This window comes from Fringilla coelebs (assembly GCF_963513975.1).
Source record: "Fringilla coelebs genome assembly, chromosome: Z".
In the NCBI taxonomy this organism is placed as follows: domain Eukaryota; kingdom Metazoa; phylum Chordata; class Aves; order Passeriformes; family Fringillidae; genus Fringilla; species Fringilla coelebs.
Window position 1 is genome coordinate 500,667 of NC_140031.1, and position 13,827 is coordinate 514,493.

Here is a 13,827-nt window from a genome sequence, read left to right on the forward strand (position 1 = left end):
GCGGGGGGCGGCGGCGGGGCTGTCTGAGGGAATGCGGGCGGCCAAGATGGCTGCCGCTGCCGCCGCTGCCGGGCGTCACCGTGAGTGCGAGGGCGCCGCCGCGATGGCGGGAACGGGGGCCGGGGGCGGCGGGCGGCCTGAGGGCTGGCCGGACATCGCGGGCGCTGCGCGGGCGGGAGCGCCGCGGCCCCGCCGGCGCGGCGTTACACAACGCTTGAGAGACGCCTTTCATAACGCTGACCGCGCTGGGGCCGGCGGGGCCGAGGGGCCGGCGGGCTTCCCGGGGCTGCGGGAGGGCTTCCCGGGGCTGCGCGCGGTGATGGCGGCTTCCCGCCGCTGCGCTGAGGGGGCCGCGGGCGCGGGGTCTCCGCGGGCCCCCCGCAGGGCTCTGTCCGGCCGAGGCCAGCGCGCCCCGGCCCCGGCCGGCCGCAGCCCCGCCGCGCTGTGCGCGGCTTTTCTGTGCGGTTCTGTCTGCTGCCCGCCGCGAACTGCGCTCTGAGCCGGCCGCTCTCCTGCGCGGTTCTGTCTGCTGCCCGCCGGGAAGGAACTGCGCTCTGAGCCGGCCGCTCTGCTGTCTGCCTGAAGGCGTTCGTGCGGAGACGCTGCCGGTGCCGGTCGCTGCCGGCGCGGTGCGAGCTGTGTCCCTGCCCTTACACACCCGGGTGCTCACCTTAGGCTTTGATACCGTAGTGCCGCTTCTAAAACATCTGAAAGAACACTTTTATCAATGCTCCATCTACCTGGGACCGTACTCGTTGCACGTCTCATTCTGCGCTGTGTCTTTCATGATGCAGGTGGAAACGTGCCTAACCTCACCCTAAGTCAGACACTTGCAGGATGTCCTGAGTTGGAAGGGACTCCTGGTCATTGATTCAGCTCCTGGCCCTGCACAGGACACCCCAGCAATGCCCTCTGCCTGAGAGCGTTATCCAAGTGCTCCTCTGGCAGCCTCGGGGCTGTGACCATTCCCTGGGGAGCCTGGTCATGCCCAACCACCCTCTGGGCCAAGAACAAAAGTTCTTACAGTGCAAAGCAGCCATTGAAACTTCCCTTTTTGTTGTTCTCTATCATTGGCATACAGTGCCAGCACCTCAGAAAGTAATAACCCCAGAACTGGAAGTAAAAAATTATTATTTGAAAAGGACCTTTCAGGTGTCAGCAATGCTTGAAGTTCTTTAGTTTGCAGCCTTTTGTATCAGTGCAGACACAGGCATCCACAGCTAGGCACTCGTAATCCCGAGTAAGAGGCAGGATTTGCAGGATACGTTTTGTTGCCATTGATTTCAGCAGGTTTTGAGGCCGTTCAGCATCTGTTCAGGAGGTTATTAGCGAACTGTGAGCTGTAAGATGCGCTTCCCAGCGGGTGGGTCGGCTGCTGAGGAGCTCTGTGCTGTTGGGGCTCAATTGCTGCTGAGCTCCTGTGGTCTGACAGGGGAAATGTCGCACTGAACAATTGCCGGAGAGACGGGGATGCAGAATTTAACCTTATTTTTTTTTCACCATGGGCAATTCACACTATTTCTGTGCTTAAAGAATACCATGTAATGACGATGAACTCCCAAGGAGAACGAAGTGTGCCTTTGAAAAGGCAGGCTGGAACCAGCATTGAATTGTATGGAACTGTATGGAATGGGTTGGCAGGAGCCTTAAGGATAATCTAGTTGTGTTCAGCTGCAGAGCCCCTGACATAAGGAGATGCTGGAGTGAGTCCAGAGAAAGCCACGGAGATGCTCCAGGGCTGGGGCCCCTCTGCTCTGGAGCCAGCCTGGGAGAGCTGGGGGTGTTTAGCGTGGAGAAGAGAAGGATCCAGGGAGACTCAGAGCCCTTTCCCGTGGCTAAAGGGGCTCCAGAGGAGCTGGAGAGGGAGGGGGATGTGTGCAGACTTGTAAAATCCTGGGGTCTGTGTGATGCTGAAGTCCAGATTAATAGCATCACCTGGCTGGGTAGTGAGAAAGAAGGTGGCCCAGGTCTGCAGGTACATGGATTCTGGAGTTGCTGCTTGGTGTTCAAACAGGAGCAGATGTCTAACTTACACTGTAGACATGGTATGGAAATCCTGTCCTGTCTGGGATTAGCCCAGGTGTGTCTGACCCACGAGGAGTGACACAGTCTGACACATATTCCTCAGGGTCAGCCCCTTGTTTCTGCCCTGTTGTCACCGGTTATTTTGGAGTTATGACTGGAACTCAGATTAGCAAGGCTTTGGTTTGGGTTTTGGTCACTGCCTGGTACCTGCAGAGCTGTAAGTGCAGAGTGTTCAAGGGAAGGCAGAAGCTTGCAGGATTTCCTGACTGCCTTCGATTGCAGACCTGGAGCCGGAGTGAGAGCTGCCCGTGCTGGAGCGGGTCTGTTCGGTGTGCCTGGGGGAGCTGCCCGTGCTGGAGCGGGTCTGTTCGGTGTGCCTGGGGGAGCTGCCCGTGCTGGAGCGGGTCTGTTCGATGTGCCTGGGGGAGCTGCCCGTGCTGGAGCGGGTCTGTTCGGTGTGCCTGGGGGAGCTGCCCGTGCTGGAGCGGGTCTGTTCGGTGTGCCTGGGGGAGCTGCCCGTGCTGGAGCGGGTCTGTTCGGTGTGCCTGGAGGGGCTGCCCGTGCTGGAGCGGGTCTGTTCGGTGTGCCTGGGGGAGCTGCCCGTGCTGGAGCGGGTCTGTTCGGTGTGCCTGGGGGAGCTGCCCGTGCTGGAGCGGGTCTGTTTGGTGCGCCTGGGGGATCAGCAGTGCCTGCCCCCAGATGAGCAGGGCTGTGTCTCTCCGCAGTGCTGAGGAGCTGCAGCCAGCTGCGGGTGCCGCTGCGATGGAGAGGCCAGGCCACGGCGGCGGCAGTGACGGAGAGCGCCCAGCCGCGGGAGCAGCCCCAGGAGCGGTGAGTGAGTGTGTGTGTGCGGTGTGTGTGTGTGTGCGGTGGGTGTGTATGTGCGGTGTGTGTGTGTGTGTGTGTGTGTGTGTGCGCGGGCTCTGCCCGTCCCGATAGCCGCGGGCAGCCCGGGCTGGGCTGCTCTGAGCGTGTGTGATTGTCTATCTGCCTGCCTGCACTCACCCGGCTGGGCAGGGACAGCCTGGCTCCTGCACAGCCCCTGAGCCGGGCCCATGTCAGGGCTGAGGCACTGCAGAAACAGCGCAAGGACATTCGTTATCATCATTGTTCATTATCATCCTGCTTCCTGGGTTGCATTCAGCAGCCTTCTGATACACACTCCAGCAGAAAGGGAAGGGAAGCTGAGGTCCTGAAACATTGGGGCAGGCCTGGGCTCCTCTCAGTGCCCTGTTGTGAGACTTTGGCCCTAACAAAAGGGCAAAGCTCCCTGTGCAACCTGAACCATCTGCTGGGGAAGTGAGGTCCTGGTCTCTGGGCTCCCTTGGGCAGGGGAAACAATTCCATAGGGAAATTGGGTGAGAGTTGTGATCAGCAGCCATTCTGTAAATGCTGATATCACCATCTGTGCTGCTGTGCCCTGTGGGACATTATCCTTACCACAGCGTGCCAGACCTGCACCCGGGTAGAAAACCCATTCTGGAAAAACCCAACCCAAACACAACTGGCTCTGCAATGAATTCGTGTGTAGAAAGGCTTCTTGCTGCTGTCACTGCTGCAGGAGATGAGATGTGTCCCCACAGTAATGAAGACAAAGACTTGTGTGAGTGGCTCATCTGCTTTCTGGGAAAGCTGCTGCTTGGTTTGGTTGGAATGCACAGCTGAGACCCTGTTTTATAACCTCCCTTAGAGCCAGCAGCTGTGAGACAGCTTTCTTAGTGTGCTTCCAGCTAAAGTTTGGGTTACAAAGTGGTTTCCTTTTAAAAAAACAAAGATCATGTAGATACTTGTGTCTGGCTATTCCTGTTTCCAGCGAAAGTGTTTACATAAGCAGGAGGAGCCTTGGGATAGGAGCTGCCTTTGCAAAAGGCAAATGTGGGAGGATGAAAAAACTGGTTGTCTTGTTATCGTAATAAAAATACAAGCAGTGGGTCACTAGGATTTGAAATGTCCCTTGCTTCCCTAGGAAGCCTAAAACAGGAATCTTGATGTTGAACATGGGAGGACCGGAGCGGCTGGATGACGTCCACGATTTCCTGCTGCGTCTCTTCCTGGACAGAGATCTGATGACCCTTCCCGTTCAAAAGTGAGGAGCACTGGGATCTCCTGTGGTACAGGCGGTGTTGGGTGTTGCTGTAAATATTGAGCTCCCATATTTACTTCTGTGGGGAGCAGCACTCTCTAAGAGTGCTTCATCCTGGGAGCAGTCAGTGCAGGGGACAGTGCTGGAACGCTCTGGATTGGGCGTGCCCTGGCTGTTCTCTTTTAACTGCAGACCGAGGTGTGGGAAGGGTGGTGGAATAGAGCATCAAACAGGCCATGCTGCTTGGCTGCAATTTGCAGATTGCCAGGGCAAACCCTGCAGCAGCAGAGCTGGGGGAGGGGTGTTTGGGCTGGCTGCTAACGGGTCCCTCTCCAACGCTGCAGTAAGCTGGCCCCGCTGATCGCCAAGCGCCGCACGCCCAAGATCCAGGAGCAGTACAGCAGGATCGGCGGGGGCTCCCCCATCAAGAAGTGGACGGCGGTGCAGGGAGAGGGCATGGTGAAGCTGCTGGACAGCATGTCTCCTCGCACTGGTACTGCTCTGCTCAGCCCCCCACGGGTTGCTTTTGCTCTCTGTCTTGGGACCGCTTGCTTGCGAAGCAGCTTTGGCTGCTTGGTTTTCCTTGTGGGGCAGTGTGTATTTCCTCCCTGCTGGGAGGAAATCCCAAGGCAGAGATAGTGCGGAAGGGATTCCATTCATTGTAAGGTTGTTACGGAAGGCTGGGCTCGGGGAGCCACCTCTGTCTCTCCTGTGATCATGGGAAGATGGCTGTGGCAGACTGAGTGTGTTATTTTCAGGTGTCCAAAGGCAGGTGCCAGGAGTGTCCCTTGGTGTGTGGCACTGCTAGGCACTGTGCCTTGCCCTGTGAGCCCTGCTTGAGCCTGAGGAAGTCTGCACTGAGGACAATTGGCTGAGGCTTAGAGGGGAAGAAAGGGGAATGTATTTCATGAGAACCACTAAGGCAGGTGTGGGAGGGGGGGTTCAGGGTGGTGTTCTCAGCAGCTGCTTCAGGGCTGAGAGGAGGACATCTGGAGAAAAGACAAGGCTTTGTAGATGAGCAGTGCAGGGCACGGCTGAGCGATAGCAGCGAGCCCCACCCGGGGACACTGCAGGAGATAAGGCTGGGCAGCTTGGCCAGCGTGGAAGGAGATGCTCTCTTTGCCAGTCCTGTATGATGGAAAACCTTCAAACATGAATACAGCCTCCTTCCCCTGTCTCTGTGTCACAGAATCCCTCGCAGCAGGGAGTGCTGGTATGGGATAGCATCACTGTGATGGAAAATGGGTGCAGACGCTTCTGTGAATGTCCTTTCATGCAGGGCTGTTTTGCATCTCTTTGTGTCACCTGCCTCAGGCTTGGCTAGAAAAGGGCTAGAGGAAAAGGACTGCTAAAGGGTCTGGAAGGTTTACAGCAATGTTCTTGGTAGGCTAGAACCAAATTTGGCTAGAACCAAATTTATTTCATCTATTCCAAATGTGGTGTGTCACTGGTGCCTTCACTCAGGTGATGTTCAGTCCTTTCTGCACAGATGTGACTCCCTAGCTTAGTTTGAGCTGTGGTCTCTGCAGGTACAGAGAGAGCTGTGGTCTCTTGCAGGTCTCTGCAAGTCAGAGCCTGAGGCCTGCTGTGTCATCCAAGGCAGGAATGCTCTTGGGGCAGGAGCCCTGAAGGGTCAGCCTGGCAGGAGGTTCTGCAGATAAGGCTTGGAAGGTTTATCTGCTTTTCCCAGTATCCCGCTCCCACTTGCCTTTGTTTGGTGACCACTCTCTGTGCAGTCACACCCTTCTCTGGGCACCTCTCCCACCTGATAAGTCCTTGGGAGGCTTCTTTTTTACTTGACAGCAGCTGCAGTTTAACAATAGAAAGTGCTGAGCACTGCCAGCCATTTCCTTCAGCATCCCAAGTGACCGTGCAGAGCACTGTGTTCCTTCAGAAAGGCTGGGAACAGGTGGATGTGCTTGCAGACAGCATTTGGGAATATGGCGTGTAGCACTTTGGGAGTGCTGAGCCCTCTGAATGAGTAACTGGCAGGAGGTGCTGGCACCATGGGAAATGTGGCAAAAAGAAATAACTTTTAGGGTCATTTTGCCTTGATCTGGTCTGGGCAGCAAGTGAAACTTCAGAGTGTCAGCGGCAGTGCTCTCATCCTAAATCCAGACACGGCTCTGTACCAGCTGCTAGGAGGGGAACTGACTGTGTCCAAGGCAGGAGCAGGGCAGGATGACACTGTTATTTAAACAGCCTGTGTACAGACACCAGCACCTCTCTTTGTTGCCCATGGTCCTGAACAAAACCTGGCACTGGGAAGGTATGGCTTCCAGGCCGGCCGTGTTCTTCCCAAAATGTCCTTTCCCAGGTTAAACTCCTCCAGTCTCCACTGTCTTTAATGCCATTCAAAGATGTTAATGAGGTTACTGACTCAAGGGCTCCTCAAGTTGGGTCTTTATTTGCTGCTGCTCCCAGCTGGGAGCTCCCCTGCCTCCTGCAGAGAACTGGGGCTGACTAAACCTGTTTTCTGAATCCTGCATAAATGTATGGAGGGGAGCCCAAGCAGGGGACATCTGCTTCCTTCAGAAACCTGCTAAATGTTAGTTCAGAGCCACTGACCCGGAAACCCTGAAAAAGAAACTTTGCTTTTGTTCTCCTAAGAACCTCTGTCCTTCACTTAAAAAAACAAAACAGCAAACCTCCCCTGCCTGCTTCCCGTCCCCTAACCAAGCCCTGCTCCCAGAGCTGGCACCCAAAAGATTGGAGATAATAAATAGAGGAACCTGAGATGTCCTCAGGGAGAATCGCATTGCTGCCAAAATTAGATGTTAAAGCCATGAAGCTTTTTATAAAAGCCCTCCAAAATCAGGATGGGAGAGCACGTGTCCCTGATTCACTGCTCTGCTGCCCCAGACAGCAGTGCTGGCCCTTGGGGCTTGGGTGCCATCAGAGCGGGCGTGCTGGAGCTGTGAGGGCATCGGGGTGTTCATTTAGCTTTTCCTAGTGACACTTTTTTACCTTTATGTCCTTAAAATCATGTCCATGAGACATCAGAGCTCTGTCCAGGCTGGGAACTGTGCCTCTGCTAAGTGCAGGAGAAGCAGGCAAGTGATGTTCCTGCAGAAGCAAACCGTAATATAAATCACTTTTCAATTCTAATCGCAGCCAAGTGAGGTACCAGAAATGTGCTTGGCCAAAGAAAGGCCTTACGTGGCAGAGCTTTACCAGAGTAGCCAGAAAATATCAGCGAGTCTATTTCAGCAGTTCAGCCTGGCTGTTCTGTGTGTTTGGCACTGTAATGATGTGTTCTGTGAACTCTCCCTGTCCCTGCAATCCCGTGTGTGCTGGGCTGGCAGCCCCTCACAAGTACTACATCGGCTTCCGCTACGTGCACCCGCTGACCGAGGAGGCCGTGGAGCAGATGGAGAGGGACGGCATCCAGAGGGCCATCGCCTTCACCCAGTACCCCCAGTACAGCTGCTCCACCACAGGTGAGCCCTGGGCAGGCCACGGGGCTGACTGGGGGTAAGCCATGGCAGCTCTGCCCAGCCTGGTGCACTGTGTGAGCTGGGATGTGATTGTTCCCACTGGACGCTCTCAGCTCTGATTTACGGCTGTGTTTTAATTATGTAGCATTTTAAAATATAATTATAGCTTGCTGCCGAGCTGTTCCAGTCTGACAGCTTGCTGGTGGCCTGGCTGAACTTGTGTTGTGAATTCTGTGTTTCAGGGAGCAGCTTAAATGCCATTTATCGCTACTATAACCAGAAAGGGGAGAAGCCAAAGATGAAGTGGAGCATAATTGACCGCTGGCCCACACATCCCCTTCTCATTCAGGTGTGGATCTGAAGGCTTTGAGGTTTATACATTTTCTTTTAAAATATGGAAATAATACTGAGGAAGGATAACAGGAAGGCTTCAATCTGAGGGGGCATTTTAGCTGTGTGATGAAATGGGTCTTGTCTACCATGTCTGAAATTACAGGAGGAGAGTTATTTCATGCCCCGTGCTTTGGCAGGATAATGTGTGAAAGCGACCACTGTGCACATCCTGTTTTAAAAGCTGGGTGATGTTTCCCTAATGGTGGTGGCTGGAAGGAACCTCTCCAGGCCATTAGTCCAAATTCCTGCTCGGAACAGGTCTGTGACCAGCACACACACAGATTGTGTTGGTTTGTCAGATTCCCCTCTGGCAGCACAGAGTAATTCCTGGCTGTGGCAGGAGCAGTGAAGGGAAGCCTTTGTGCTGCTCTCTTTCCAGAGAAAATGGCTCTTTGGTCCTGGTGAGGGAGCTTTTGTGTGGGTTTGCAGTTTCTGTGGTGTGCTGAGCAGGTGAAAAAGCACCAAGGGCAGGTGGGGTGGAGGTGCCTGAGCTGGTGACTCTCCCTGACACACTGCCTGTGTCATGCACACTGAGGGAATGTGGGAGTGCTGAAGGCAGCACGGACATGGGAGCTGCCTGTCTGTGTCACTGAGAGCAGGGATGGCTGCAGTGTTCCCCACTCAGGACTTTGTTTGTGTTTCCCTGAGCAGTGCTTTGCTGATCACATCCAGAAGGAACTGAACCTGTTCCCACCAGACAAGAGGAAAGAGGTGGTCATCCTCTTCTCAGCCCACTCGCTGCCCATGTCTGTGAGTTCCCTCAGGGCAGGGTGTGGGCACGCAGCTGTGGAAGTGCCAGGCAAAGCTGGTCCTTCCCCAGCTCTTCCCCATGCCAAAGGTGTGCTGTGTTTGGGTGCAGGTGGTGAACCGTGGTGATCCCTACCCTCAGGAAGTGGGAGCTACTGTCCAGAGGGTCATGGAGAAGCTCAACTACTCCAACCCTTACAGGCTGGTGTGGCAGTCCAAGGTATGTGCTCAGGGGAGCTGAGCAGGCAAAGCCTGTGCAGGGTCTCACTGGACTGGAAAAAATACACCTTTACTTACATTTTGAGTTGTTTTCTTCAGTCTTGTTCAGGCCAGCCCGGGTTCTTTCCTTTCAGATGTAATGGTGGGAAGTGTGTCTTCATTAAACATTCAATGGAGAGAGTGAGAAGTACAACCAGAAGCGGGGAAATAAAAATAACTGTTTGTATCCCATCCATAACCTGCTCTGTCATCCTGCCTAAGGAAATGTGGGTGCTCTTTGTAAGAATGATTTAATGAGTGTTTTCCCTTTATTTCTGCTTTTTTGTTCCAGGTTGGACCAATGCCCTGGCTTGGTCCCCAGACAGATGAGACCATTAAGGGCCTGTGCCAGCGAGGAAAGAAGAACATGCTGCTGGTCCCAATAGCATTTACCAGTGACCACATTGAGACTCTCTATGAGCTGGACATCGAGTATGCCCAGGTTTTGGCCAACGAGGTGAGTGCTCTGTTTGGGTAGTGCTGCTCTGAAATCATTTCTCCTGGGTTCCAATTGGGTTTGTAGTTGCTTCTTGCAATATTATTTGGGATTAGCTTTATTTTCCTGTAAATCAAAAATTAATCTCAACTGGTTTAACCACAGAACAGGTGGGAGTTTGTCTTTCTAGATGTAGGTATTTAAACCATTACAAATATTGCTCAAAAACAATGAATGATTTTTGGCAGCAAAATGCAATGTTGCCCCATAGTAATTTTTGCTGTGATACTGCATTTAATGCTGTCATTTTGGGGTGACTTCTGAATGAAGTGGAAAGATTTTGGAGGCTACTCAGTGAAGGATCAGATGAACAGGTTTAACTTTTATCTCATTTTTGATTCAGTGTGGAGTTGAAAACATCAGAAGAGCAGAGTCTCTCAATGGAAATCCACTGTTCTCCAAGGTATGTGCTACGTTGCAGTGGCTGTACGGGTTTGCAGTTGTGTTTCCTGCTGGGTGTGGATGTTTTCAGGTAGTTTTAAGGCATTTTGAGTTTCAGAGCAGAAATGGAACCCCTTGTAGCCGATCTGCCCAGCACGGAGGGGTTCGTTGTGCTGCAGTTTGTGTGGTTTCATCGGAAGGGGGCACAGGGTGGGATTGCACGGCTGGCTTTGCTCCCTCTGACCTTTCCCACCCTCCCTGCAGGCCCTGGCAGACCTGGTGTGCTCCCACCTGCAGTCCAACGAGGTGTGCTCCCGCCAGCTGACGCTGTGCTGCCCGCTGTGCGTCAACCCCGTGTGCCGGGAGACCAAGGCGTTCTTCAGCAGCCAGCCCCTGTGAGCAGGGCCTGGGGCCCGGGGCCGCTGTGTGCCCTGCAGCACGCGGAACTCGGCTCTGGGGGAATCCTTCTGCTGTTTTCTTTGGTTGAGGAGAGTTGTAGGAAGTAGGGAAATAAGGGCATTTATCCTGTCAGGTGTGAGGAGTTCTCCTGTCATCCAGCCCAGTCGGACTCGGCGAGAGCCCGGCAGGACGCACTGAGAAACCTACACAGCTTTTTTACAGTTAGCTTCTACTGCTATGCAGGGATGTACTTGTGTGCAGGGTGGCCAGGAGCTCATTAACTTGCCAGGCCGAAGGTACACTAATTTTGGTTTTGCTTAAGGTGCAGTGTGACCGGCACAGTCTGTTGTCTGTTCTGAGAGGGACTTTGCAGCTGGCTTTGGAGGCTTTGGAGATCAGGTTCTTCTTCTAATGCTTTTTAATAAGGGGTGTATGTATAATTTTTTTTAATTTTTTTTTTTTTTTTTAGAGCATAAAGATAAGGCTTTGTTTTGGTTTGGTTTTCTCCTGCTGGAAACTTCCTGTGAAAGCTTAGCTGGGATACTAGAACGCACAAAACTTGTTTACATTTTCTAGGAAAAACATTTTCATTATCTGCAGAAAAGTATTTGAAGAGTATGAATTGAAAGGAATTAGCCTGCTTGGGTAATACTGGAGAATTTGCTCCATTGAAGCTGCATGTTTCAAGTCTAGCAGGAGCATGTGTGGAAACATGTTGGCTTATCTGTTAAGCAGAATGGCTTTTTAAATTCTTCTTATTTTTATTAAAAAAGGGCTTTTTCTGTTTGGTGAAGTAAATTTAGGAAGTCAGGCTTGTTTATAGGTCCACTCTGTGCTTTCTACTGTGCCACAGTACTGTGGTTTTGTGGGATACCTATGGAGTGCCATAGGTAGGATTGATCTGGCTTAATTGCTGTTATTTAAACGGAGATGATCAGTCAGGACTAATTTAGAGTTTCACGTTGCGGATGCCTGAGAACAGGCAGCCCTGTGCTGGGGCTCTCCTGGGAGGCTGCCAGCCCCCAGCAGGCCGTGCTGGGCAGGGCCCTGGCACTGGGTGTGCCCCCGGAGGCACAGGGTCCTCTCCTGCCTGGCAGGGCAGGAGCAAAGCTGTGACAGTGGCACTGAGCCCTTCGTGTGGCAGCCCCTTGGGCACACGTTTACTTGATGTCCTTAGCACTGAAATGCCAGGACCTGGGCACTGCAGGCTGGTTCCTGGGAATTGCTGGTGGCTGGGAAGCAGATGCCATGCTGCTCAGCCAGGTTGATCTGCTCAGGTAACCATGAGGCACGAGCAGTTTGGACCTCAGGTCCTTTGGGAACAGGGTGTTTAAAGAGAGAAGAGGCCTCCTGTGGTATATCAGGGGTTTGTCCCGTTCTGTTTTGTTGTTGGAATTAAGGATGGGGTACTAAAGGAACGGATGGATCCCCTGCTGAGCACCCATGGAGTGCTGTCAATCCCAAATACCTCTGGAGAGCTGCTTGCTCCACTGCCATACCTGCTTCCCAGGGTGAGACAGACTGAGATTCCTTCAGTGCCAGAACCTCCTGCAGCACCCTGTTCCCCGCAGAAAGAAGTCTTCCTTGACCCTTCATGCCTGTGCCTGTTTCAGTGGCAGGGAGCCAGGAGCTTCTCTTCTCCCTTCTCTCTGCTCCTGGGCTCTGCTCACTGCCTGGGCAGGAAAAAGGAGCACAAATGTCCAGGATGTCTGGGAACACTGGCCTTACACCTCTCCTTGGACAAAGAACTTTCTCTGTTTCACTTCTCTGTGTGTCACTTTGGGATCAGTGGAAAACAGTCTGCTCTGTCAAATCTTCCTGCCCACTCCTGTTTCCTCACAGCTGGAGGGAACGTGGACCTTCAGGTGGTCCAGGCTGTGACCACCACATTTACAAGTGTGGAAAGCAAAGGTTAACATCAGATGAACCTTGTGGTATTATAAGTACAGATGGCTTTTCATTTTCATACTGGAGAGAGTCCTGAAAATACCAGCTGGCACTGATTCTGAGGCATTACATTTGTCCCCAGTAATAAAAGGTACTTAAAATTCACTTTGGAGTGTTCTAACCACAAGCGGGATAATTACTCTGTTGCTGCTATTACACCATCATGTGGAAATCACTTAATTTTCCAGCTTTTAGCAGATGGAGCCTGTCTCACAGAGCTGGTGGTGCTGTTTGCTGTCAGAGGGTAGTTTCCATCAAGGTTTCTGAGGAGTTCCTCATCTCCCAGGCCAATGCCCAGCGGGTTGGGTGAGTGTGTGCCCTGAGGAGAGATGGATTCGTGGTTCATGTGCCTTCCTGAGCCCTCTCAGTGCTGTGTCCCTCTGAGTTTGCCCCATAGGTGTTCTGAGCTGGGCTGGAGCCGTGGGGGACTTTGGAGCTGGCAGGGGTCACTGTCCTCCTGCCCCAGCAGTGAGCTGGGCTGGGGATCTGCCCACCAGAGCTCCCAGCACTGTGGAGCTCTGGCCTCAGGATATCGACTGGAAATTGAGGAGTTAGGAACAGCCCATGGTGTCCTGAGGGAGAAATGGGAAATAAAGGGGTGAGCTTGTTTTCCTGCTCTAACACTCTGCAGTTTAGCTTATTTTTCATTATTGAGTGAATTTTTTTTTTTGAGTCTCTTTTTAACCTGTCCCTCGGTCCTCGGTGCATTTCAGGGGAGGTGGAAGCTTCCAGAAGGTGCTGTGACACCAAAGGGATGTGGATGGTGTCAGAGCTGGCCTCCTGCTGTCCCCTGGAGAGGAGGGTGGCAGAGCTGAGGTCAGTGGGGCCAGGGTTTCCGTAGGAGTACCTGAAAGCTCAGTGAATTCTCCCTTCCCACCACGCCCAGAGAGCTGGGGATCACCTTGGAGTGTAAGCTGCAAGCCAGAGCAGCTCCTTTGGTTTTGTTAATGCCAGATGTGTACAGATACTTGCTTTTGGCCCAACATATGCATTTCACATTGACCAAGGACTTCCATTTGATGTAACTCAGCAAATTTGGATACTCCTTCTGTGTGTCATTTGCCATAAGGATGGAATTCCAAATAAAGTTCTTTTGAGGAAATAACTGAGCTGTGTGTATTTTTAAGAGCCCCTCATGCCGGTGTTGGAAGTTCTCTGCACCTCTGGTGTCAGGCTGGGGTGAGTCACACCCCCTAAAAAGACTGGAGAAGAAGGTGAATCAGGGATTTGCCCTGGTGTGGGATCCCACCCGAGATGGATAATTTATTCTGTTCCCTGTTAGCGGTCTCTGGGCAGCGCCTTGCTGATGTTGCTAATTAAGTGCTTGATTGATTATTTTCTAGAGCAGGGATTGGAAATGTTGGATACTTAAGCTGATCCATTAGTGAGCTCTTGTGACTGGGTTGTGATGGGGGAGAGAGCAGGATGCAAACCCAGCGCAGTGGAAGGTGGGAAATGTGGAGGAGAGCGGTGATGGTGCTTCTTCTCCTCTGGAATCTCAGTCCAAGCTTTGCTGTGTTACCTTTGAGTGGGGATTGGCTGTGTGAGCCTGCTAGAACTCTGGCAATGTCATATTTGAATCCAAAACAACCTCTGACATGGTGGAAGCACTTTCCCTTCCCTCCCTCTTTCTGAAGGGCTCACCCTCCACCTGCTTTCCT

At 52.9% G+C, this 13,827-nt stretch overlaps 1 protein-coding gene across 1 annotated transcript; it reads left to right on the forward strand.

Annotated features, from left to right (window-relative positions):
• On the forward strand, nucleotides 1-13,198 carry FECH (ferrochelatase). The gene is made up of 11 exons (XM_084224999.1): nucleotides 1-80; nucleotides 2,751-2,856; nucleotides 3,992-4,111; nucleotides 4,453-4,601; nucleotides 7,414-7,548; nucleotides 7,788-7,894; nucleotides 8,590-8,688; nucleotides 8,798-8,905; nucleotides 9,236-9,400; nucleotides 9,783-9,842; nucleotides 10,085-13,198. The coding sequence occupies exons 1-11, from the start codon at nucleotides 32-34 to the stop codon at nucleotides 10,217-10,219; spliced, it is 1,233 nt and encodes a 410-aa protein (XP_084081125.1). The 5' UTR covers nucleotides 1-31; the 3' UTR covers nucleotides 10,220-13,198.
• Nucleotides 13,199-13,827: the final 629 nt, after the last annotated feature.

What these genes read in the sequence shown, in the direction of transcription:
- FECH (XM_084224999.1), top strand. Translation starts at nt 32, where the DNA reads ATGCGGGCGGCCAAGATGGCTGCCGCTGCCGCCGCTGCCGGGCGTCAC. An exon ending in ATGACCCTTCCCGTTCAAAA is followed by an intron (nt 4,112 to 4,452) that starts GTGAGGAGCACT and finishes CCAACGCTGCAG; the next exon opens with TAAGCTGGCCCCGCTGATCG. An exon ending in CAGCATGTCTCCTCGCACTG is followed by an intron (nt 4,602 to 7,413) that starts GTACTGCTCTGC and finishes CTGGGCTGGCAG; the next exon opens with CCCCTCACAAGTACTACATC.